General features: G+C 42.4%; 1 protein-coding gene across 1 annotated transcript; it reads right to left on the bottom strand.

Moving 5' to 3' along the window:
- Positions 1 to 2,567: 2,567 nt before the first annotated feature.
- LOC148818819 (uncharacterized) lies at positions 2,568 to 23,982 on the bottom strand. The gene is made up of 11 exons (XM_088936195.1): positions 23,957 to 23,982; positions 23,539 to 23,823; positions 23,318 to 23,440; positions 23,070 to 23,238; positions 22,649 to 22,950; positions 22,349 to 22,556; positions 21,574 to 21,705; positions 21,324 to 21,463; positions 21,024 to 21,230; positions 3,289 to 3,506; positions 2,568 to 3,193 (listed from the first exon to the last, which is right to left on the bottom strand). The coding sequence occupies exons 1-11, from the start codon at positions 23,980 to 23,982 to the stop codon at positions 2,568 to 2,570; spliced, it is 2,436 nt and encodes an 811-aa protein (XP_088792321.1).
- Between the last annotated feature and the right edge of the window lie 773 nt (positions 23,983 to 24,755).

Here is a 24,755-nt window from a genome sequence, read left to right as displayed (position 1 = left end):
ACACTGGGGTTAAGGGCTCACTCAGTGGGCTCTTCTGAGCCAGCAGTTACACTAGGATTCCAAAGGCTGAGAAAACGCGTTTAATTCGGGCTGAAAAACACGTTTTGAAAAGTGTGCTGTTCCTGCCCCATAAGTTACATGGGGGTGACCAAAGTTTCCAAAATGTCTTTATTTCTGCTGAAAAACACGTTTTGACAACTTCTCCACACTAGGGTAAAGTGCTGACTCAGTGTGCTCTTCTGAGCCAGGCAGTTACACTGGGATTCAAAAGTTTGAAAAAATACGTTTATTTCTGCTAAAAAACACGTTTTGAAAAGTGTGCTGTTCCTGCGCTATAATTTACATGGGGGTGACCAATGTTGCCAAAACGTGTTTATTTCTGCTGAAAAACACGTTTTGAGAATTTCTGCACACTGGGGTTAAGGGCTGACTCAGTGGGCTCTTCTGAGCCAGGCAGTTACACTGTCATTCCAAGGGCTGAGAAAACGCGTTTATTTCGGGCTGAAAAACACGTTTTGAAAACTGTGCTGTTCCTGCCCTATAAGTATCATGGGGGTTACCAAAGTTGCCAAAACGTGTTTATTTCAGCCGAAAAACACATTTTGACAACTTCTGCACACTGGGGTTAAGGGCTGTCTCAGTGTGCTCTTCTGAGCCAGGCAGTTACACTGGGATTCCAAAGTTTGAAAAAAACGCGTTTATTGCGGCTGAAAAACACGTTTTAAAAAGTGTGCTGTTTCTGCCCCATAAGTTACATGGGGGTGACCAAAGTTTCCAAAACGTGTTTATTTCTGCCGAAAAACACGTTTTGACAACATCTGCACACTGGGTTTAAGGGCTGACTTAGTGTGCTCTTCTTAGCCAGGCAGTTAACCTGGGATTCAAAAGTTTAAAAAACGCGTTTATTTAGATGAAAAACACGTTTTCAAAAGTGTGCTGTTCTTGCCCCATAAGTTACATGGGGGTGACCAATGTTTCCAAAACGTGTTTACTTCTGCTGAAAAACACGTTTTGACAACTTCTGCACACTGGGGTTAAGAGCTGACTAAGTGGGCTCTTCTGAGCCAGCAGTTACACTGGGATTCCAAAGGCTGAGAAAACGCGTTTATTGCGGGCTGAAAAACACGTTTTGAAAAGTGTGCTGTTCCTGCCCCATAAGTTACATGGGGGTGACCAAACTTGCCAAAACGTGTTTATTTCTGCCGAAAAACACGTTTTGACAACTTTTGCACCCTGGGGTTAAGGGCTGTCTCAGTGTGCTCTTCTTAGCCAGGTAGTTCCACTGGGATTCCAAAAGCTGAGAAAACGCGTTTATTTCGGGATGAAAAACACATTTTGAAAAGTGTGCTGTTCCTGCCCTATAAGTTACATGGGGGTGACCAAAGTTGCCAAAACGTATTTATTTCTGCTGAAAAACACGTTTTGACAACATCTGCAGACTGGGGTTAAGGGCTGACTCAGTGGGCTCTTCTGAGCCAGGCAGTTACACTGGGATTCCAAAGGCTGAAAAACGCGTTTATGTCGGCTGAAAAACACGTTTTTTCAAGTGTGCTGTTCCTGCCCCATAAGTTACACGGTGGTGACCAAAGTTGCCAAAACATGTTTATTTCTGCCGAAAAACACATTTTGACAACTTCTGCATACTGGGGTTAAGGGCTGACTCAGTGCGCTCTTCTTAGCCAGGCAGTTACACTGGGATTCCAAAGTTTGAAAAAACGCGATTATTTAGGATGAAAAACACGTTTTGAAAAGTGTGCTGTTCCTGCCCCATAAGTTACATGGGGGTGACCAAAGTTTCCAAAACGTGTTTATTTCTGCTGAAAAACAAGTTTTGACAACTTCTGCACACTAGGGTTAAGGGCTGACTCAGTGTGCTCTTCTTAGCCAGGCAGTTACACTGGGATTCCAAAGTTTGAAAAAAGGCGTTTATTTCGGCTGAAAAACACGTTTTGAAAAGTGTGCTGTTCCTGCCCCATAAGTTACATGGGGGTGACCAAAGTTTCCAAAACGTGTTTATTTCTGCTGGAAAACACGTTTCGACAACTTCTGCACACTGGGGTTAAGGGCTGTAACACATCATCTCAAAAAGATTTGAGAGTTTGTTCAATTTAAAGTGACCCAAAAGCAGATTTCTTACACTGAAAAAGATTATTTGCATTGCTCCACTCATCATGAAATTATTGGAAAACTTTTAAGTGTTTTAATGGAGTGTTTCTTTGAAACATTCTGATAAAGTCAACAGTTTTTCAAAAGTGGTGACAATTAGACCTCTTCATTCCAAAACTTTCAATAAGAACAAGAGCTGGACAGATGTCTCGTAGTGTTTTGTCTTGGGAATATTTGTGTGGGGTGGCTAATCAGCCTCTATGCTCTTCTGAGCTCCATATATCTACTTGTCTGTCTCTTATCCCCTCCTGGTGCCCTAGCTGTTGGAGAATGAGACATGTCTTCTTCAAAACAATGACACAAGCAATAATGAGATGGATTTCAAGTCACAAGAAGACACCATCTTTAATAGCTAAAAGAAGATATGTTCTTCATACTTACAAAGTATTTTCGGGAACTGGTCAGTTATCCAGCCACTCTAGAGCCTGTCCTTCACCCTGAAATGATTTCCTCGAAACTCTGTAATCAAAGAGGAGCTCTTCTCCCTCAGCAATGTCCCTCTTCGCTATAAACAGAATTGTCATGACGGGCTGTCCGTTGATTATGAATGACTCTCTGACAGCCCTGATGTTATCTTTTTTCTTAGAGGAATTTATCCGCCTTCCGATCGTCTCCTTATCCGGGTGGCAAGCGCAGTGTTCTTCAAAAGCATCAATGCACATTTTTTGTGCAGGTCCGTCAAAAAAGAAAAGACATCTCATTTCTCCCTCTGCCATATGTGCCATTAGGGCTTCTGCAGCTGTCTTTGTGATGACCTCGCCATGGTAATCACACACCACCTCTGCCTTCTGGAAACGCCTGGAAGTCACAACCTTCTTCCCCTTCACTGGATCGTCAGTGATAGTCAGGCCTCTCCAGGTTTGACGCTTTACCATCTTTTTAATTTGCCTTTCATTTGGTTGTGCACCTGTGTTGGGCTTCCACTTCTCAAGCACTTCAGACGCTTTTGGTGTATTTGCAGTCCAGCTCATCTTTTGAAAATAGCGGGTCACCTGGCCTTCCGTTGGTAACCGTCTAGCGTAATGGTCTGGAATGAAAACCAGAACAGAAACCCTCAGAATTGATTCCAAATTCACTTTCTTTGTCTGTTTCTCTGTGAAAATAATTGATACGTAAACTTACCAATAATGTTCTGCAGTCTCATCTTCCTCTGATCTGATCTCCACCTGTCGTAACAGTGTCGGTCATGACTTCCAGTCAGTCTCAGGCGCTCTTTCTTTCTGGGAAGCTGCCCATCTAACAACACTGGAAACTCCCGTGTCAGCTCCTGGAAGGCTGTGGCATCATCCATCTTCGGATTTCCAGATCCTGCAGCTGCCACAGCGGATTTTGGTGTTGATCTGATGTAAAAACGAATATTAGATCACAATAATCTCTGTAACACATTGGCTGAAAAGAACTGAAAGTGGTGTTTTCTCTTCCAGTTACACAGCAGATGTGCATCCTGCAGCACTGACTGGCGGTTGCTCTCTTGATGTTTCAAAAGCATGAAGTAATTGCTGTTTTTGACACAAGAATATTTTGTCGTCTATTCAGAACATGGTGACACTTACTGAGCTCCCTCCTCTGCAACACCTTCAATGACTTCAATGGCTGAGCAGATGTTGTCTTGTGTCAGTATCCTATAGTGTTTCTCTGCAGTACCATCTGAGTGGGCCAGATAATCCGCCACAATGCTCTTCTGTGCATCTGTGAGCCTCTTTGTGGCCGTCTCAAATGCACTCCTGGCAGCCTGGCTGGTGATGAGTGAGAGGTGGTATCTACAAAACAAACACATACACACAGTGTATGATTGTTTCCAAGCCACAGACAGTTCAATTAATACATTAAAACAACTTTGTGATTTGGTTTACTTCTCATGCAGTCTTCGCAGGTCATTGGAAGGACTATAAATTGGCTCCCCCACAGAAGAAATGAAAAAATGTTCAGTCTCTGTTCCACAGATGCTGTCAGTGGCAGTACAGCGTAGTTTAGTGAAGTAAAGGTGAAACATCTGAAAAAACAGACAAAATGCAGTTATTGTACTTTTCAACTATTGTTGAATGCCGAAGACAGATGTTGGCAATGAACTGGAGAGAGTATATCAACGTAACTTTGACTTACATGTTCCTCTTCTTCATTCAGGGCAAAGCATGCCAGCTGCTGTGAGGAGGTTGTGTGCTTTGTCACTGCTATTATCGCCAGTTTTCGTCCTCTTTGTGACACAAAATTCTTTCTCTGCATCCATTCCTGGACCTGAAATCACAAGCAATTCAATAAAAAATATCTGATTCAAAACTGCCAATGATCATTTTACAGTAGCAACAGCAGCACCCAGCAATGAAGTGTATGGAGAGTGTTGAGTGTTTCAATCAGTCAGTCTGACCCACTTGGCTGGGTGCTAAGGTTCTGTAGGGCGAGGCGGCTGGGATCCCAATGAGGACTCACAAGTAGGGGATGGTGTGGAAGAGAGGTGCCGAGAGGTGGAAGAGAGATAAATGGGAAAGAGAGAAGGGGCTTACATATAACACGAGGCGGTGTCATCAAGAATGATTACGATTTAGTGCCGCTGAGGCTGTTTGAACTTGATGTTTGCCATTCACTAACTCTTGTTCCATATGAAGTTACTGAAGAGAAGCTGGGGTGGAAATCAAATTCCACTCTCACACTTCCGCTGTCCAATCTCTCTGACTGAACACAGAGCTGAGAGCATCTTCTCCCTCACCCTTCCCTCCAGTCCAGGATCACTGGCACAGCAGGTTTCCCTGCAAAGGCCACCTAAATGACAGCGATGAGCCCCGACCAGCACTGTTATTCTGTCTCTTTATGAACGTCAGATCATTGTTTCATTGTTAGAATTTGGCCAAACAACTGAAATATGCATGACTGTCATGCTTACTGTCATATTCTTTACCACCCATGGGTGCTGCAGATGCTTCAGCTGGAGAATGGCCTGCAGGTAATACAGCACAAGAAGCTGCTCAGGCATGGTGATGTCTTCAGAAGTGTGCGTCTTCTCCAGTATCCGCTCCACATCTCTCTTTGCAGCCCTCAGCACCTTCTAGCAGTCACTGGCGCTCGGCCCAGGACTCTGCAGCTGTCTGTATCTGTGGCAGAAGGAGTAGTACCATCAACGTCAATTCCCGTCATGTACTGGAACCGGAAACCAACTGGAATCAGAGTTCCAAATGGAAAATACCTCTTTCTGATGACTTCCTGTGAGACATCCTTGCTGTTTTTCTGCTGAATGTCCTTCAGGATGCTTTGGAAGATGATGATGACGTTAGCCAGGCTGGGATCCTCCTGTCTTAGGTTGGTGGCATTCAGGATGTAGCGCAGGAACCGGTTGATGTTTTTGATGTAATTAGCAATGGTTTGGTGAGACAGTCCAGTCATCCTCAGTTGGTAAAAAAATTTGCGCGTTTTGGGAATGTCCTTCACAAACATCAAGGATGCTTTAGACGGATCCATAAAAAACAGGAATCTGGAAACGTTGTCTATCTAAAAAAAATGTTTTTAGGGTTTATTTTTAGGACAGGCACAATCTCAGATGGGTAAATTCTGTGCGGATGAGTTAAAATATGTACTTTGTGAGCCTCTGCCCAGTTTTTAATACCTACCTCCTGAGAGCAGTTTACCACACCCAGGTCCTGGATAAGGTACTGTTTAAACCCAGCCAGGAGAGGAGCATCCAGAGTGTGTTTTCTGTATAGTCCAGCCCGGGCCACTCTCTTCCGGAGAGCCTGCTGATAACTCTTAACTACTGGGGTCCTGTAGGGATATAGGACACTAATCATAGAATGATTTCATACGTAAGAGAGCCAGTGGAATTATTAATCAATCTGGAAACATGAAAGGAAAGTCTTACTGCTGCTCCAGTTCTTCAGAGCTCCCATGTTCCCCTTCATCTTCCTCGTCCTCCTCAGTCTTTGGAGGAGCCTGCGGCAGCTCTTTCTGCTGGACAGCAGGCGCTTCCTCAGGGCATCTGGAACTGTAAAAGTACAATTACATAAAATACTAACCGAGATAACCGGTTTCAAAAAAGCCTTTGAAAATACAATGAAGAAATGTCAAAATTTAATCTCTCACCTTGCTGGTTTGTCTTCAGGTCTCCCCCGTACGAAACAGCCCATGGACTCCACCAGTCTCACAGCTAGGTTCCTATTTGCCTTGTCAAACAATAGCTCTATGCTCTCGTAATCCACAACACGCCCTTTCCTCAGGTGACTCATCAAGTCCTTCCTGGCCTGGCGAGAGGCCATCCTGATCTCCTCTGGTGTGGCTTGCTTCATACACGCCCTCTTCAAGTGAGCAGGAAGCTGGTCAAATGTCCTCAGGCACATCTTGCACACCAGGGGAATCCTGCTGGGTTTCCTAAGACAACATAGAAAAATGTTTGTCTATAGAAACAAGAGAAGGCCTACATTTTCCTAATTAAGCTTTCTCCCTAATTGCATTTTATCAGATAGGTACGTGATTCTGAAATAAAACATGACTTTGTAAAACAACAATGAACTCTTACTTGGTGGATGTTCCAACTGAAGCCATTTGAGATCTGTCCCCAGACGTCTTCAGATGTAAAGGACTGAGGGAATTTTCCTTTTCAAAAGATATATGAAGAATGAAGTCAACATTATTAATATCAGGGGAAGTCAAAATGAATTAGCTAAAACAATTCCCTTAGGTTCTCATCTAATTACCAGCAACCATACCACCCTGCAACTCACAACTAGCAACCCACTGAAGCTAAGCAGGTATGAGCCTTGTCAGTACCTGGATGGGAGACCTTCTGGGAAAAAGGAAGGTAAGTAAAGTAAGGCTGCTGGAAGAGGTGTTAGTGGGACCAGCAGGGAGCGCTCACCTTGCAGTCTGTGTGGGTCTTAATGCCCCAGTATAGTGATAGAGAAACTGTACCGTAGAAAGGTGCTGTCTTTCGGATGAGATGTAAAACCGACCTGTTGGGTCCTGACTCCCTGTGGTGTTACCCAAGCATCCTGGCTAAATTTCTCATTGGCCTTTACCAATCATGGCCTTGTAATAATCCCTATTTATGAATTGGCTTCATCACACTGTTCTTCTCCCCACTGAGAGCTGGTGTGGTGAGTATTCTGGCACACTATGGCTGCCATCGCATCAGAAAGAAATGAGTTTTACATTTGTTCTGTAAGTACTTTTTCAGAGATGTTCTGAACAATAACACATTAAAAGATAACTGTATAATATTCATATTTAAATGAACTCTTAGTGCCATTTTAAATATTCCAATAAACAGAGAATGTGGGAAACAGTCTCTTAACAATCAGAGTTAGGAAGTCTTAAAGTTTTAATCTTATATCACGTCAAAACTAAAATCAGTAAGATCATTGGGACATATTTAGCTCCGCTTCCACTTTCCTTATTCAATATACTGACACTGTTATATTTTCCATAAGCTTCTGTGAAGATGTATGCATACCCACAGTCCAATTACCCAATTACCAAAAAAATTTAGGAAGAAGTAAGAGTGCAAAGGAATATTTAAATGACCTCTAGTTAAATTGGAGATTTTACAGAGAGAATTAACTGCCTATCTGTCCCCCAGTCTGAGAACAGCAGGTGTCTGTCTCAGGTTACACCCAGACCCTCACAGACACAGGAGATGGAGGCTGACTCCTGACATCCTGACTCTGAATGTCTCTCTGTGGACTTGATTAACTGTCCACTTTCCTTATTCAATATACTGACACTGTTATATCTTCCATGAGCTTCTGTGAAGATGTATGCATACCCACAAAACAGTTAAGATATATGGCAATAAGAATCCATGGTTCTCAAAAGAATTGCAAGACCTGTGCCATAAAGAGGACAGGTCTTTTATCATGGCTGACTGAGCTGAATATATCTCTAACAAGTGTGAACTGTGCTCAGCAGTGAAGAAAGCAAAGAGAAGCCACATTACAAAGCTGGAAGAGCAATTGGATGAAAACAAGCAGAAATCAGACTGGAGAAAAAGAAAAAAATGACCAACTATGAAACAAAAAACTGGTCAAAGGCTCCAGCCTCCCAGGTAAATGTAATCAGTTTGATGCGCTCTTTGAGAAACTTGATTGAAGGGCTCTAGACAATATGTCACTGTGCAGACCACCTGGCTCCTGTGTTCACCGGATTTGATGATACTTCACAGTTTCAGAGTATCCACTCTAATTCCTGGTCCCGAATCTTCAAAAAAATCATGCCCTAATGGCTACAGGCCAGACCAACTGCTCTGAGCTCGAAGGCTATGAATGGCTTTGAGCATCTGGTGCTTAAGCACCTCCACCTGTGCCCATCTCCCCTGTTGGATCCTTACCAGTCTGCCTCTCGGGCCATCAGGTCTGCTGAGGATGCTCTTAACCTGGCTCTCCACTTGACACCCCAGCACTTGGAAGAACCATATTTCTGCTCCTTGCTTTGTTTGGATTTTAGATTGGCCTTCGTCACCATTAACCCACATAAATTACTTGTTAAGATGGTAGTAGTGTCGTTGGCCTGTATAAGCATATATGATGTTTAAATACGATTTCTTACCTTTTGTCGGCAATATTGATTGCAGAAGCTGAACTCAGATGTTAATGATAGAAAATCCAGATCTTCGGGTTTTTTCTACCGCTAATATAGAGGAGAAATTGAAAATGCAGCCAACAGTAGAAATGCCGAAGAGCTCATCCAGTGACTTGTGTCTCAAATGGAATTGGTGTCTCTAGTGAGTAGAGAGATGTGGCTTATCAAAAGAAATCCGTTCGGCTGCTCCACCCCCGCAGTCTCCTCCCCTCCTCCAAGCCCAGCCTTTTATTCAATCTAACTAACCAGATCAACTAACCAGGTCATGGAAAATAATGGCTTTCATATTAGCACACATCACTAGAAAAGGATTATATTTGTATATTTCTCTTAAATACAATTAATTTAGAAGTGCTGTTATTGCCTGGTCCTGATGCCCTTCATTGTGTGGTTCCCATATGGTTGTACAGTCAATACAGCGGGAAGAGTTTTACTCACTGCACTCAAAACTTACAGAACAGAGACGTTCTGAACGACAAAACATAATTATTCTTAATCCTACAAGAAGGCAAAGAACAATCTTAATGTTAAGACATAATAAATTGTGTTCTTCCCAGTAGTAATTTGTACTACCAACCAACCCATCTTTGGGAACAGTCCAATTACCCAATTACCAAAAAAATGTAGGAAGAAGTAAGAGTGCAAAGGAATATTTTAATGATCTCTAGTTAAATTGGAGATTTTACAGAGAGAATTAACTGCCTCTCTGTCCCCCAGTCTGAGAGCAGCAGGTGTCTGTCTCAGGTTACACCCAGACCCTCACAGACACAGGAGATGGAGGCTATAACATCCTGACTCTGAATGTCTCTCTGTGGACTTGATTAACTGTCCACTTAGCATGTCAATCAGCCCCATCAGTCTGTGCAGGAAGGGAAACTACTGAAACTAACCTCCAACCTGAAATTAGATTCCACGAGACACATTTATCTGTCTTTAGCGCCACGGTGAAAACAAAACTAAAACAATAATGAGAGTATTTTAATAAAGGAACAAGTAATAGGTTTATTCCATGCTGAAAAGAGAAGAGAGAAAACACATTATTTCGTCTGTGAAGCCTTCTTCAGGTGTGAGCAGGTGTGAATATTTTAATAAACCTGTGTGAGCAAGAGCTGTGATCTACATGAGACTTGGAAGAAGGTACATGGTGACATATTACATATATGGAGAATCTCAGTCATTATATACATCATGCTAACACACACTCTTCTGAAAAAATAAGAATATCATCTTATATACATCATGCTAACAGTGACAGACTGTGCTTCAGTGTGTCTCAGCGCTTCCACTCCACCTACACTCTTCTGAAGAAATAAGACGGAATGGAGGAACACGCTGTAAGATGTTGGTGCCACAATAATATTTTCTTGGTTAGCTGAATACCCAGCCATATACAGTAAATAGACTAAACACAAAGAAAAGTCTTTTCTGATGACTATTACATAACGTGAAATGTACAGTACACAAAATTAATTTCATAGACTCCCTTCAACAATTTATAAATAACATATGAACAAAAATCACATTTCTGACAGAGCGCCATTATGAAGCTGAAATGTAGCACTCATGGTGTGTTCAACCAGCTCTCACATTTTAATTAACATCTTACACATTAAAATCTAACCCAGACATAAAATGAAATGAATAAATGAATGAATGAAAATGAATAAAACTAAAATATTTTCATTCTTGCTTAATTCTGAATGTTTAATTTGTTGTCTTGCTACAATGTAAACTGTTTTGGTGCAAAAGTGTCTGGATTCTGTGCTTCTTATGCCCCTTCAGATTTGTTGACGTTTTTCAACTTATAATGTTAGCCACATTCTGTTTCTTTATCTTCAGTAATATTTTACAAGAGTTTTTCTTGGTTTGCTCGTCGTATATGAAGTATCTCAGGCTCCAAATCTTTTTCTTCCAGCTGAAAGCATGAAAACCACAGGCATTTCTTTTGTCTCCTTGCCTTTTATTTTCTCGAATCAAGGTGCTCTGATTTGAATCTTTAATCTAATTAACAGTGTACACATCTCATTGTCTATCTGCGTAGCAATCAGTTAACACACAATAGGGATTCATGACGTGGGGTGTGGAGCAGACCGAATGGAAAGAACTACAACTCAACAAGGGAGAAGAGGAGAGAGAACAGCATACCCCGATACTGGAGATTCTCACACAGCAGTAGCCCTGAGGCACTGCACAGCTCTGGGATTATTCCCAACACAGCCAGCCTGCTGTTGGCCAGACAGAAAGTAAATGCGCAAACTGCCAACTGAATGTGATGAAATTAATTTCCGTTTGAGTTTTAGTCAAACAGGTCATTTTGACTCATCCTAATTCACTCAAATAAAAATGCAAAGCAATTTAGTCTTCATCACGGTCACTGTGGATTTTATTCGCTAGCATTTCGTCATTGTTAACTAAAATGAGAAAAAGATTTTTTTTATCGGTTCAACCAATGGTTTTATTGTAGAAACCATTTACGTTAAGTTGGGGAGAAAGGTTTTATTCATTGGTTTTTCAAACACTTTGAATCTGGAGATGTCTTCTAATCAACAATGATCCTGTAAAGGGAGAGGTTGTGTGTGCTTACCATGGAGAAGTCATAACAAAGAAAACAGCACAGTCCTAAAGACATAGCTGGCACAGGAATCACAAGAATCTCTGCACCTGTCATCCAGATAAAGACACGTTTGGAAGACAAATAAATTAAAGAGTCAACCTTAGACCAGTGAGGCAGGCTTTTGTGGTCGATGAACAGGACTTCATGACATTACTGTTCCTTGCCAAAAGAGATTGCTGTGGGAGAAGACCTGAAATATGATTAAGTGTCTCCAGGAGGTTTTTTTAGGGAGAACGACACGCTTTGGAGCAGGCGGATGACTGTTTTTATCTTCTCTGCAAAATATGAGATTTGTTAGAGAGAGTTAATTGCCTCTCTGCAGCCCAGTCTGGGAACAGCAGGGGTCTCTCTCAGGACACACCCAGACCCTCATAGACAAACGAGAGGGAGGCTGTAACATCTTGACTCTGAATGTTTCTCTGTGAACTTGATTAACTGTCCACTTAGCATGAGAATCAGACCCATCAGTCTGTGCAGGAAGTGAAACTGCTGAAACCAACCTCTAACTTGACACCTTTATCTGCCTTTAGAGCAACAGAGAAACCAAACAAAAAAATACTGAAATTGAGAGTGTGTATTTTAATACCACAGATGGTACACATAGGCCAGATGATATACGGGACACCTGGAAGAACCCATGAATCTCAGTCATGGGTCATTGCTGAGAAAACTGGGCCTGCTCTCCAGCAAGGCACATGAGAAATTTCTGTTGGGATTTGGGCTTTATTGAAGGTAAAGGCCTTAAAGAGCCTCGTTGATAACAAATAACCAACAGCTGGCTTTATTCCTCAGGAACAAAAATAGACTGAAACTGGCATTTGTTTGAATATTTTCTCATGTAATTTTATGCTAAGTCTGTGTTGTTGCTTGTACTGTGTTGCTGTACAGTTTCTCAAGTTCAACACTTCTATTTCCATAACAACTTCCTGAATTTTGCATCGAGTCTGGTTTGGTCAGCTCATGCAAGCAAAAGACATCAGTACAATATAGGACAGTACAAACATAAAACCAATAATAACATTCCCACATCATATACTGTCCTTACATACTCCAGTAATAATGTATTCATTTAACCTACATTATATAACTGTATTCACACATCTCAAAGCCTCTGGGCAGGTGCTGTTACAGAAGCTGTGCACCTTATTTTAACAGACCTAAGCACTACCAGAGAGGAGAAAGGTAAACAAAGGCTGGGCAGGGTGGAAGCAGCCGGCGAGCATCTTTAGAGCTTTGTGTTTCAGTCTAGAGATGGAGAATGAATCCACAAAGGGAAGGGGAGTTTTAGAGGCGATATACACTGCCCTCTCTACCTGTTCCGTGTCCTGGGCAGAAGTGTTGCCATCTCACACAGTGATGGGAAACAGCACAACACTCTCAATGACAGATCCGTAAAAGAGGGCCATTGCTTCCTGTGACCCTTCAAACTTCTTCTTGTGCTTCAGGGATAAATTGAAAATCTCTCTAAGACAGTAGCAAGATGGTTGGCACAGGATTTCAGTGTAGAGGTTACAGGAAAGCCAAGATGCTTCCCTGCTGTTCTGTATGTAGAAAAACAATCAACCCAGCAGCCCCTGCTCTCTAAAGCTACACTATAAGTAAGTAAGGGTTACCTTTTATGCTACTGTGGAGAGATAGTTGTCATTGAACTGTAGTAAAGTGTGTTCAAAGGTAAAATTCCAAAAAGAGTCTTTTGTTCCCTGAAAAATAGAAATGGTTGCCAGATAATCTGAAGTTCAGTGGTTTATAATTAGGATCTCTCATTGCGACAATCCTGGTTACTGGGACAGTACTAAGAAGTCTGACTTTAGATTACAGATTGAAAACACCCACGCAGAAATCCTAGCCAAGGCAATTTCCTCGTTTAAAAAGGAAGGGTACGGGTCTTATCCAGTTTAGCTTTAAACTGCTCTAGATAAATTTGAATTGACACTGGCCTGGTTGTCAAAAGCTCAGACGCTCAGAAGAAGAGTAAGCTGGAGGAATATAAAAAAGAGCAATTTGAAATATTGGGCATAATCAGTGGAAAGAAAATGGAAAATGAACAGAAAAAGAAACTACTCAAAGAAGCATTAGTGAAAATAGAAAATAGAAGACCCTCTGTCATGGACGAGGCCAGAAAAGAGATACAGGTAAGCTTGCATGAACAGGAAATCAAACTGGAAAGTTTACACAACAAGACTAACGAATAACTGAACAAAGAGAAATACTGATCAAGGAACAAGACTCTGCCCTGCAAGAAATCAGAGATCTCGAGCAGGGCATGTGTGTCTCAGGTAGGGACCAAGGGAACAAGGGCATTCAGGAAGCCTGGGCACAGAGAATCTCTAGGGCAAGATCTCCGAGTAGATCAGAAAGAACCCTATACAGGACGCTCAGGTGTATCCATCATGTTCTTGGTCCTTTTTGCAGGTAAGACAGCGGATTTAACCTCAAAAGACAAAGAAATGTTTGATCTGACAATACCTAGTTGTAATGTCAAGACCTATATTGAGGAGCTGAAGGATATGTTCCAGTTCATGCCTGAAGCTGTGAAACCAAAGAAAGTTATTTTAGTGAGAAAAACTACCAGCAGGGCAGTACATGAGTAGATGGCAAGGCAAGCTATGATATTGAAATATTCTGTCCATATTGATCAGGTATTGGCTGTTGCAGAGTTTATTGCATGCAAGGAACAATAAAACCAAAGTCCTGTTCCCTCAAGGAACAGCAAAACCGAAGTATTGTTCAAAGTGCCGGTACAAACTTTTAGTTTATACAGCCCTTCCTTGCCGCTTCTGATGTGGCTCATTATTATGGTAAAGGGGGGAGGTCACGGTGTTTGACCAGTTTACAAACTCTGGCCAAATGGTCAGGGTTTTAGATTACCCTCCCTGGGGTTTCCTAGCTGGCATCTGGAATCCTTATCACTTATCTCCCTTTCCTGCCATAAACACCAGCCTGTTGATTAGAAGTCCAGTCCTTGTGCAGAAAGGACTCAGTTAACCCCTTCTTCACATCTTGTATCTTTCTTCACAGCTTTCCACCGGGTTAATAGGTAACACTACTACTCAGAAGAAATATGGAAGATTGGAGAGAAAATTACAATGTCCAGAAGACCATATGAAGAATAATGACCCAATTGACTCGGAACTGATTAAAAATAAGTAGAAAGAAACAGATGAGTTACATGAGTGATATGAGGAAAAACATGGGAAGAAGCACAGATTTGTGTGGCAAACATACTATGAAGTAGAGCCAAAGGCAGAAGGCTTCATAAACAGCAAGCCTCAAACACAATCTGTAAGATAAAAGACCCCTGGGTGGGAGGGGGTTGACCGACACGCGCCACAGCTGGGCAGATCCGTGGGAAGGGCCTGGCGTGCGTCCAGATTCGCCACCGCAGCCGACGGCTTGGCACCCCGGCCTTCCCCCCGCCCTCCCTCCGCGACGAGGGGAGGGGGGCTGCGGCACACGGCGCCTCGTCCAGCTAAGACTCGCGCCCAGCCCTGCTTCCCAAACCAACCCGACCGATCCAGCCCTTAGAGCTAATCCTTATCCCAAAGTTACGGATCTGACTTGCTGACTTACCTTACCTACTTGGTTCTAACATGCCAGAGGCTGTTCACCTTGGAGACCTGCTGCATACTACAAGCTTGAAACTGAATGCACGTGAAAGCAGAGAATCAGAGCTTTCATTTAATGTCTAGTATCCCCAGTTTTAAACTCAGCATCACGTCCACCTCCATAAAAATATGTATCTAATAATTTTGAATATTGACTAAATGGATGGCTTGTTTTCATTCATATCTCCAAAAGGTGCATACTACAAGCGCAAAACCAAATGCCAAATGCATCAACCCCACGGTTCAGCTCAGCATCAGCCCTGCACTCCCTTTAATACTTTTCCCCTACTTTGAACTTGAACTTGAACTTTATTGCCATATGTAACCAGTACATGTACTGGTACAATGGAATTCTTACAGAAAGTCTCTTGATTCTTAAAACAAGAGTAAAAACACAAAGTGCAGACAGTGCATCAAGACAATATACAAACAGTAGACAATGTACAAGTAAACAACTAAACAGTTTGAATGTAAACAATGCAGATATGTAAACAATGACTGAAGATGTGCAATAAATAAGAAATCATATTGAGGTAGATGGTGTAGGTGTGGTCCGAGGGGCATGGGCAAATGTGTTCGCCAATCGCACTGCTTGTGGATCGAAGCTATCGAAGTATCTAGTGGTAAGTGTCCGTATGCTCTTGCATCTCTTGCCTGAGGGCAGTGGGGTGAAGAGCTCATGCCCAGGGTGGTGACTGTCCTCTGTGATGGCCAGAATTCTATCACGGCAGCGGTCCTCATAGAGCTGTTTAATCTCGGTGAGACCACAGCCGATGATCTTCTGGGACACATTTACCATTTTCTGCAGTGCCTGTCTTTTTCGAAAAGAGGTGTTGCCGTACCACACGGTGATACCGTTGGTGAGGATGCTCTCGATGGTGCAGCGGTAGAAGTTCACCAATACAGGTACTGGCATCCCCCATCGTTTGAGGCACCTCAGGAAATAGAGGCGCTGCTGAGCCTTCTTCAAGATAGAGTCCGTGTGCACAGTCCAGGTTAGATCATTAGAAATGTGAATTCCCAAACACCTAAAGTTGGTGACTGTTTCCACTTCTGTTCCATCAATACTGAGTGGGCTGTGAGTGTGTGGCCTGTGTCTCCAAAAGTCCACTATTAGCTCTTTTGTTTTATTTACGTTCAAGTCCAGGCTATTGCTATGACACCACCTAAGCAGCTGTATGACTTCGTCCCTGTAAGCGGACCCATCATCGTTCAGGCCTATTATAGTGGTGTCATCTGCAAATTTAATGATGCGGTTGTTGCTGTGTCTTGCTGTGCAGTCGTGAGTGAACAGGGAGAACAACCTTGTGGTGTTCCAGTACTCAGGGAGTGTGGTGTTGATGTTTTATTACATAGCCGCACCACCTGTGGTCTCTTGATTAAGAAGTCCAGCAACCAGTTGCAGACAGAGTTGCACAGACCTAGTCCCCTGAGCTTTGTCACCAGTTGGCTGGGTATGATGGAATTGAATGCTGAACTGTAGTCCACAAACAGCATTCTCACATATGAGTCCTTAGTGTCCAGGTGTTCCAAGGCTGTATGTAGAGCCAGGGGGACATCACCAATCCACTGATCTGTTGTTCTGGTAGGCAAACCGCAAGGGGTCCAGGGACTCTGTGATGGAGTTGTTGTGTGGCTACACCCGCTTCTTCAGACATTTCATCACCACAGATGTTAATGCAACTGGGCAGTAATCATTCAGGCACATCACTTTTGCCTTTTTGGGGAGTGGAACAATAGTGTTTTTTTTAAGCATGTGGGGACAATGGATTGTGACAGGGAGGAGTTAAATATGTCTGTAAACACTGTGGTCAACTGGGCTGCACATGTCCTGAGGATGTGGGGTGGTATCCCATCAGGCCCTGCAGCCTTACGGATTTTCACCGTTGTTTTTTCAATATTGTTTATTCTGCTCGATTGATTTCTTCTTCTTCCAAAGGTGTCCTTTTTGGGATGACAGGTGAAAAGGAAAAGCTTTCTGATTTCGAACTGAGCCAGCACTGCCAGAATGTCATCATGGTCATTGCACACCACTTCACCCTTGTGCCACCACTGGGAACTGACCATATCATCTCCTCCCTTTCTCAGGGAATTCTTAGTAAGATGTAGACCCCTCTAGTTTTAGGACTTTTTTAAGGTTAATAATGTCATTGTTGAAGTTAAATCTTCATCTTGGGAATCCAGTTTCCAAGGAGTTTTTAAAATGATGTAGATGTGGAAACATAAATGTAGGCAAGAGTTCTTCCCCTATGGTCTGCTGTACTTCAGCTTGTCACATTTTGGCTGTGTTGTGTGTCCTCCTGGGAACCCTGGCCTGTAATGAATATCAGGTGTTATGTAAAAATTAATAATGTGAGCATATTACTGTGTTGAAGCCAAACACAAAGAATCACTTCTAAAACTTCAATTTAACCACCAGTGTCTGGTCTTGAAGTGCTGTTCCCATTACCCATCTTCTGTGTTAATAGATAAATGTCTTGTTTTCTTTTTCCCTTATGCTCTTCTCTGCATCATTAAGTCCTTGTGGATCATACCATGTACTTCCTGGCATCTTGACTGGCAGGCGGCTGCTACAAAAAAGTAACATAAATGATAACATCTGCATATTAACATAAATGATAACATCTGCATATGATTGTGTTGAAGACAAAAACAAAAGAATTCAACAACTCTATACTTTACATTTACTATAGCTTTTACATTACGACAATCTTGTCATATTTACAATCATCAATTGTTTTAGGTTGCTGAGCTGATTATCTGGAGACACTTGTTCCGATGAGCAAATAGTGACCTTTGTTTAAGAGACAACTTACATTTTTAAACATTCCTTTAAAGATAAAACCTCTGAAAATATGTTTTTAATCCAACTTCTTAATTCTGTTATAAAATGGCTAAGAAATGATTTAGTCCTTAAGCTATTCAGAAAACTTCACTAAAAGGATTAAGGAATTGTTCTCTTGTCTCATCTTCAATTCAAATACATTTATTTTTATATAGTGCCTTTCACAACAAGATTGCCCAAGGCGCTTAACAAAGCAAGTGACCATACATGTTGTGAATACAAAACAGAAAAGACCAGAAGACACTGGAAGAGAGGAACCAAAAACTCCTTAGTAAGGAGAAAAAAAACCTCTAGGGGTCCAAGGTCAACCCCTAGGCTGCCCAACCCCTTTGGGCATGTTAGCATTATACAATTAAAAAAAGGAATAAATGAATAAGGGTATTAATCCATCCATCATGTCTTGTACATGTCAGTACTTGTACTGTACTGTACTCAGATCTCTGTAGACCAGCAAAATCCCACTAAACGATAGCTACATACACGATGTCCCTCTTGGATCCATGGCAATGATGCAGCATTAAACTCCCAGCCCATATCATATCATGTCATATCATATCATATCATATCATATCATCTTGTGGGCTCTGTTCTGGGTGAAATCAAACGGTGTCGTTTATGAAGCGCAATCAGTCTCAGTCCATCTCTTCCCAAGAGGCTGCTGAAACATTACAGTGCGCTTCTGTTGTGCCTGCATGTTCTCCGGGACCTCAGTCAGCTGCTTTGTGGCTTCTCGTGTGTCCTACTGGCAACATGGCTGGAGATGAGTGGCAGGCGGACTCTACAAAACAGCAGGAGCACATTAATATGATTTTGTTGAAGGCACAATGAAAGAACAACTTCAAGAACTCCATTTGTTGCACTTTTCTATTGCTTTGAAATTCTCAGAAACCTGTCATATTTTAAAAGCTGCAGTGGACTGAGGCTGCTTATCTGCTCTAATGCAGTAAATCCTTATGGAATGTGATAGACTTTGCTGGGAAGTGACACCTGTTAGAGTGAAAAATCTCCTTTGTGTAAGAGACAGGTCTCTATTAAACAGAAATCACAGCTCAGTCATAGATACGAACCGCTATAGCTAATAATTGCCTCTCAATTTCAAAATCAACTGGATTGGGTGTTCTGAATTAATATTTTTTTCAATTAAACTATTTACAACAGTTTATGGCTAAAATGAAAATAAAATGCAGTCATTGTCGATTCGGTCTACGGCATCTATTGAACTGCAATTAAAGTTTTAAAACATTCTTGTAAAGATAAACCACTTTTCATCAAATGTCTAACTACTTAATGAGGTTTTAAAATATCTCTGTAGTCCAAAAATAATTGCTGTAGTCCTTAGCCTTTTCAGAAATCTTCACTAAAAGGTTTAAGGAATTGTTATCTAGACTCATCTTGTAGGCTCTGTTCTTGGTGTCATTCATGAAGTCTAGTGAGTCTCAGTCGATGTCTCTTCCCAAGCGGCTACCCATCTAATGCCGCTGGAAACTCCAGTGTCCGTTCTGGGAATGCTGGGCCATCATCCGTCTTCTGACAATGAATATGTCCTCTGTCTGTAAACAATAAATTCATAAATCAATAATTAGTGTAACACATCATCTCAAAAAGATTTGAGTTTGTTCAATTTAAAGTGACCCAAAAGCAGATGTCTTACACTGAAAAAGATTCTTTGCATTGCTCCACTCATCATGAAATAATTGGAAAACTTTTAAGTGTTGTAAGTGGAGTGTTTCTTTTGAAACATTCAGATAAAGTCAACAGTTTTTCAAAAGTGGTGACAATTAGACCTCTTCATTCCAAAACTTTCAATAAGAACAAAAGCTGGACAGATGTCTCGTAGTGTTTTGTCTTGGGAATATTTGTGTGGGGTGGCTAATCAGCCTCTACGCTCTTCTGAGCTTCATATATCTACTTGTCTGTCTCTTATCCCCTCCTGGTGCCCTAGCTGTTGGAGAATGAGACATGTCATCTTCAAAACAATGACATAAGCAATAATGAGATGGATTTCAAGTCACAAGAAGACACCATCTTTAATAGCTAAAAGAAGATATGTTCAACATACTTACAAAGTATTTTCGGGAACTGGTCAGTTATCCAGCCACTCTAGAGCCTGTCCTTCACCCTGAAATGATTTCCTCGAAACTCTGTAATCAAAGAGGAGCTCTTCTCCCTCAGCAATGTCCCTCTTCGCTATAAACAGAATTGTCATGACGGGCTGTCCGTTGATTATGAATGACTCTCTGACAGCCCTGATGTTATCTTTTTTCTTAGAGGAATTTATCCGCCTTCCGATCGTCTCCTTATCCGGGTGGCAAGCGCAGTGTTCTTCAAAAGCATCAATGCACATTTTTTGTGCAGGTCCGTCAAAAAAGAAAAGACATCTCATTTCTCCCTCTGCCATATGTGCCATTAGGGCTTCTGCAGCTGTCTTTGTGATGACCTCGCCATGGTAATCACACACCACCTCTGCCTTCTGGAAACGCCTGGAAGTCACAACCTTCTTCCCCTTCACTGGATCGTCAGTGATAGTCAGGCCTCTCCAGGTTTGACGCTTTACCATCTTTTTAATTTGCCTTTCATTTGGTTGTGCACCTGTGTTGGGCTTCCACTTCTCAAGCACTTCAGACGCTTTTGGTGTATTTGCAGTCCAGCTCATCTTTTGAAAATAGCGGGTCACCTGGCCTTCCGTTGGTAACCGTCTAGCGTAATGGTCTGGAATGAAAACCAGAACAGAAACCCTCAGAATTGATTCCAAATTCACTTTCTTTGTCTGTTTCTCTGTGAAAATAATTGATACGTAAACTTACCAATAATGTTCTGCAGTCTCATCTTCCTCTGATCTGATCTCCACCTGTCATAACAGTGTCGGTCATGACTTCCAGTCAGTCTCAGGCGCTCTTTCTTTCTGGGAAGCTGCCCATCTAACAACACTGGAAACTCCCGTGTCAGCTCCTGGAAGGCTGTGGCATCATCCATCTTCGGATTTCCAGATCCTGCAGCTGCCACAGCGGATTTTGTTGTTGATCTGATGTAAAAACGAATATTAGATCACAATAATCTCTGTAACACATTGGCTGAAAAGAACTGAAAGTGGTGTTTTCTCTTCCAGTTACACAGCAGATGTGCATCCTGCAGCACTGACTGGCGATTGCTCTCTTGATGTTTCAAAAGCATGAAGTAATTGCTGTTTTTGACACAAGAATATTTTGTCGTCTATTCAGAACATGGTGACACTTACTGAGCTCCCTCCTCTGCAACACCTTCAATGACTTCAATGGCTGAGCAGATGTTGTCATGTGTCAGTATCCTATAGTGTTTCTCTGCAGTACCATCTGAGTGGGCCAGATAATCCGCCACAATGCTCTTCTGTGCATCTGTGAGCCTCTTTGTGGCCGTCTCAAATGCACTCCTGGCAGCCTGGCTGGTGATGAGTGAGAGGTGGTATCTACAAAACAAACACATACACACAGTGTATGATTGTTTCCAAGCCACAGACAATTCAATTAATACATTAAAACAACTTTGTGATTTGGTTTACTTCTCATGCAGTCTTCGCAGGTCATTGGAAGGACTATAAATTGGCTCCCCCACAGAAGAAATGAAAAAATGTTCAGTCTCTGTTCCACAGATGCTGTCAGTGGCAGTACAGCGTAGTTTAGTGAAGTAAAGGTGAAACATCTGAAAAAACAGACAAAATGCAGTTATTGTACTTTTCAACTATTGTTGAATGCCGAAGACAGATGTTGGCAATGAACTGGAGAGAGTATATCAACGTAACTTTGACTTACATGTTCCTCTTCTTCATTCAGGGCAAAGCATGCCAGCTGCTGTGAGGAGGTTGTGTGCTTTGTCACTGCTATTATCGCCAGTTTTCGTCCTCTTTGTGACACAAAATTCTTTCTCTGCATCCATTCCTGGACCTGAAATCACAAGCAATTCAATAAATAATATCTGATTCAAAACTGCCAATGATCATTTTACAGTAGCAACAGCAGCACCCAGCAATGAAGTGTATGGAGAGTGTTGAGTGTTTCAATCAGTCAGTCTGACCCACTTGGCTGGGTGCTAAGGTTCTGTAGGGCGAGGCGGCTGGGATCCCAATGAGGACTCACAAGTAGGGGATGGTGTGGAAGAGAGGTGCCGAGAGGTGGAAGAGAGATAAATGGGAAAGAGAGAAGGGGCTTACATATAACACAAGGCGGTGTCATCAAGAATGATTACGATTTAGTGCCGCTGAGGCTGTTTGAACTTGATGTTTGCCATTCACTAACTCTTGTTCCATATGAAGTTACTGAAGAGAAGCTGGGGTGGAAATCAAATTCCACTCTCACACTTCCGCTGTCCAATCTCTCTGACTGAACACAGAGCTGAGAGCATCTTCTCCCTCACCCTTCCCTCCAGTCCAGGATCACTGGCACAGCAGGTCTCCCTGCAAAGGCCACCTAAATGACAGCGATGAGCCCCGACCAGCACTGTTATTCTGTCTCTTTATGAACGTCAGATCATTGTTTCATTGTTAAAATTTGGCCAAACAACTGAAATATGCATGACTGTCATGCTTACTGTCATATTCTTTACCACCCATGGGTGCTGCAGATGCTTCAGCTGGAGAATGGCCTGCAGGTAATACAGCACAAGAAGCTGCTCAGGCATGGTGATGTCTTCAGAAGTGTGCGTCTTCTCCAGTATCCGCTCCACATCTCTCTTTGCAGCCCTCAGCACCTTCCAGCAGTCACTGGCGCTCGGCCCAGGACTCTGCAGCTGTCTGTATCTGTGGCAGAAGGAGTAGTACCATCAACGTCAATTCCCGTCATGTACTGGAACCGGAAACCAACTGGAATCAGAGTTCCAAATGGAAAATACCTCTTTCTGATGACTTCCTGTGAGACATCCTTGCTGTTTTTCTGCTGAATGTCCTTCAGGATGCTTTGGAAGATGATGATGACGTTAGCCAGGCTGGGATCCTCCTGTCTTAGGTTGGTGGCATTCAGGATGTAGCGCAGGAACCGGTTGATGTTTTTGATGTAATTAGCAATGGTTTGGTGAGACAGTCCAGTCATCCTCAGTTGGTAAAAAAATTTGCGCGTTTTGGGAATGTCCTTTACAAACATCAAGGATGCTTTAGACGGATCCATAAAAAACAGGAATCTGGAAACGTTGTCTATCTAAAAAAAATGTTTTTAGGGTTTATTTTTAGGACAGGCACAATCTCAGATGGGTAAATTCTGTGCGGATGAGTTAAAATATGTACTTTGTGAGCCTCTGCCCAGTTTTTAATACCTACCTCCTGAGAGCAGTTTACCACACCCAGGTCCTGGATAAGGTACTGTTTAAACCCAGCCAGGAGAGGAGCATCCAGAGTGTGTTTTCTGTATAGTCCAGCCCGGGCCACTCTCTTCCGGAGAGCCTGCTGATAACTCTTAACTACTGGGGTCCTGTAGGGATATAGGACACTAATCATAGAATGATTTCATACGTAAGAGAGCCAGTGGAATTATTAATCAATCTGGAAACATGAAAGGAAAGTCTTACTGCTGCTCCAGTTCTTCAGAGCTCCCATGTTCCCCTTCATCTTCCTCGTCCTCCTCAGTCTTTGGAGGAGCCTGCGGCAGCTCTTTCTGCTGGACAGCAGGCGCTTCCTCAGGGCATCTGGAACTGTAAAAGTACCATTACATAAAATACTAACCGAGATAACCGGTTTCAAAAAAGCCTTTGAAAATACAATGAAGAAATGTCAAAATTTAATCTCTCACCTTGCTGGTTTGTCTTCAGGTCTCCCCCGTACGAAACAGCCCATGGACTCCACCAGTCTCACAGCTAGGTTCCTATTTGCCTTGTCAAACAATAGCTCTATGCTCTCGTAATCCACAACACGCCCTTTCCTCAGGTGACTCATCAAGTCCTTCCTGGCCTGGCGAGAGGCCATCCTGATCTCCTCTGGTGTGGCTTGCTTCATACACGCCCTCTTCAAGTGAGCAGGAAGCTGGTCAAATGTCCTCAGGCACATCTTGCACACCAGGGGAATCCTGCTGGGTTTCCTAAGACAACATAGAAAAATGTTTGTCTATAGAAACAAGAGAAGGCCTACATTTTCCTAATTAAGCTTTCTCCCTAATTGCATTTTATCAGATAGGTACGTGATTCTGAAATAAAACAACAATGAACTCTTACTTGGTGGATGTTCCAACTGAAGCCATTTGAGATCTGTCCCCAGACGTCTTCAGATGTAAAGGACTGAGGGAATTTTCCTTTTCAAAAGATATATGAAGAATGAAGTCAACATTATTAATATCAGGGGAAGTCAAAATGAATTAGCTAAAACAATTCCCTTAGGTTCTCATCTAATTGCCAGCAACCATACCACCCTGCAACTCACAACTAGCAACCCACTGAAGCTAAGCAGGTGTGAGCCTTGTCAGTACCTGGATGGGAGACTTCCTGGGAAAAAGAAAGGTAAGTAAAGTAAGGCTGCTGGAAGAGGTGTTAGTGGGACCAGCAGGGAGCGCTCACCCTGCAGTCTGTGTGGGTCTTAATGCCCCAGTATAGTGATAGAGAAACTGTACCGTAGAAAGGTGCTGTCTTTCGGATGAGATGTAAAACCGACCTGTTGGGTCCTGACCCCCTGTGGTGTTACCCAAGCATCCTGGCTAAATTTCTCATTGGCCTTTACCAATCATGGCCTTGTAATAATCCCTATTTATGAATTGGCTTCATCACACTGTTCTTCTCCCCACTGAGAGCTGGTGTGGTGAGTATTCTGGCACACTATGGCTGCCATCGCATCAGAAAGAAATGAGTTTTACATTTGTTCTGTAAGTACTTTTTCAGAGATGTTCTGAACAATAACACATTAAAAGATAACTGTATAATATTCATATTTAAATGAACTCTTAGTGCCATTTTAAATATTCCAATAAACAGAGAATGTGGGAAACAGTCTCTTAACAATCAGAGTTAGGAAGTCTTAAAG

Source organism: Atractosteus spatula, chromosome 17 (genome assembly GCF_055471065.1).
Source record: "Atractosteus spatula isolate fAtrSpa1 chromosome 17, fAtrSpa1.hap1, whole genome shotgun sequence".
Taxonomy (NCBI): Eukaryota; Metazoa; Chordata; class Actinopteri; order Semionotiformes; family Lepisosteidae; genus Atractosteus; species Atractosteus spatula.
This window is presented reverse-complemented; position numbering and strand designations above follow the sequence as displayed.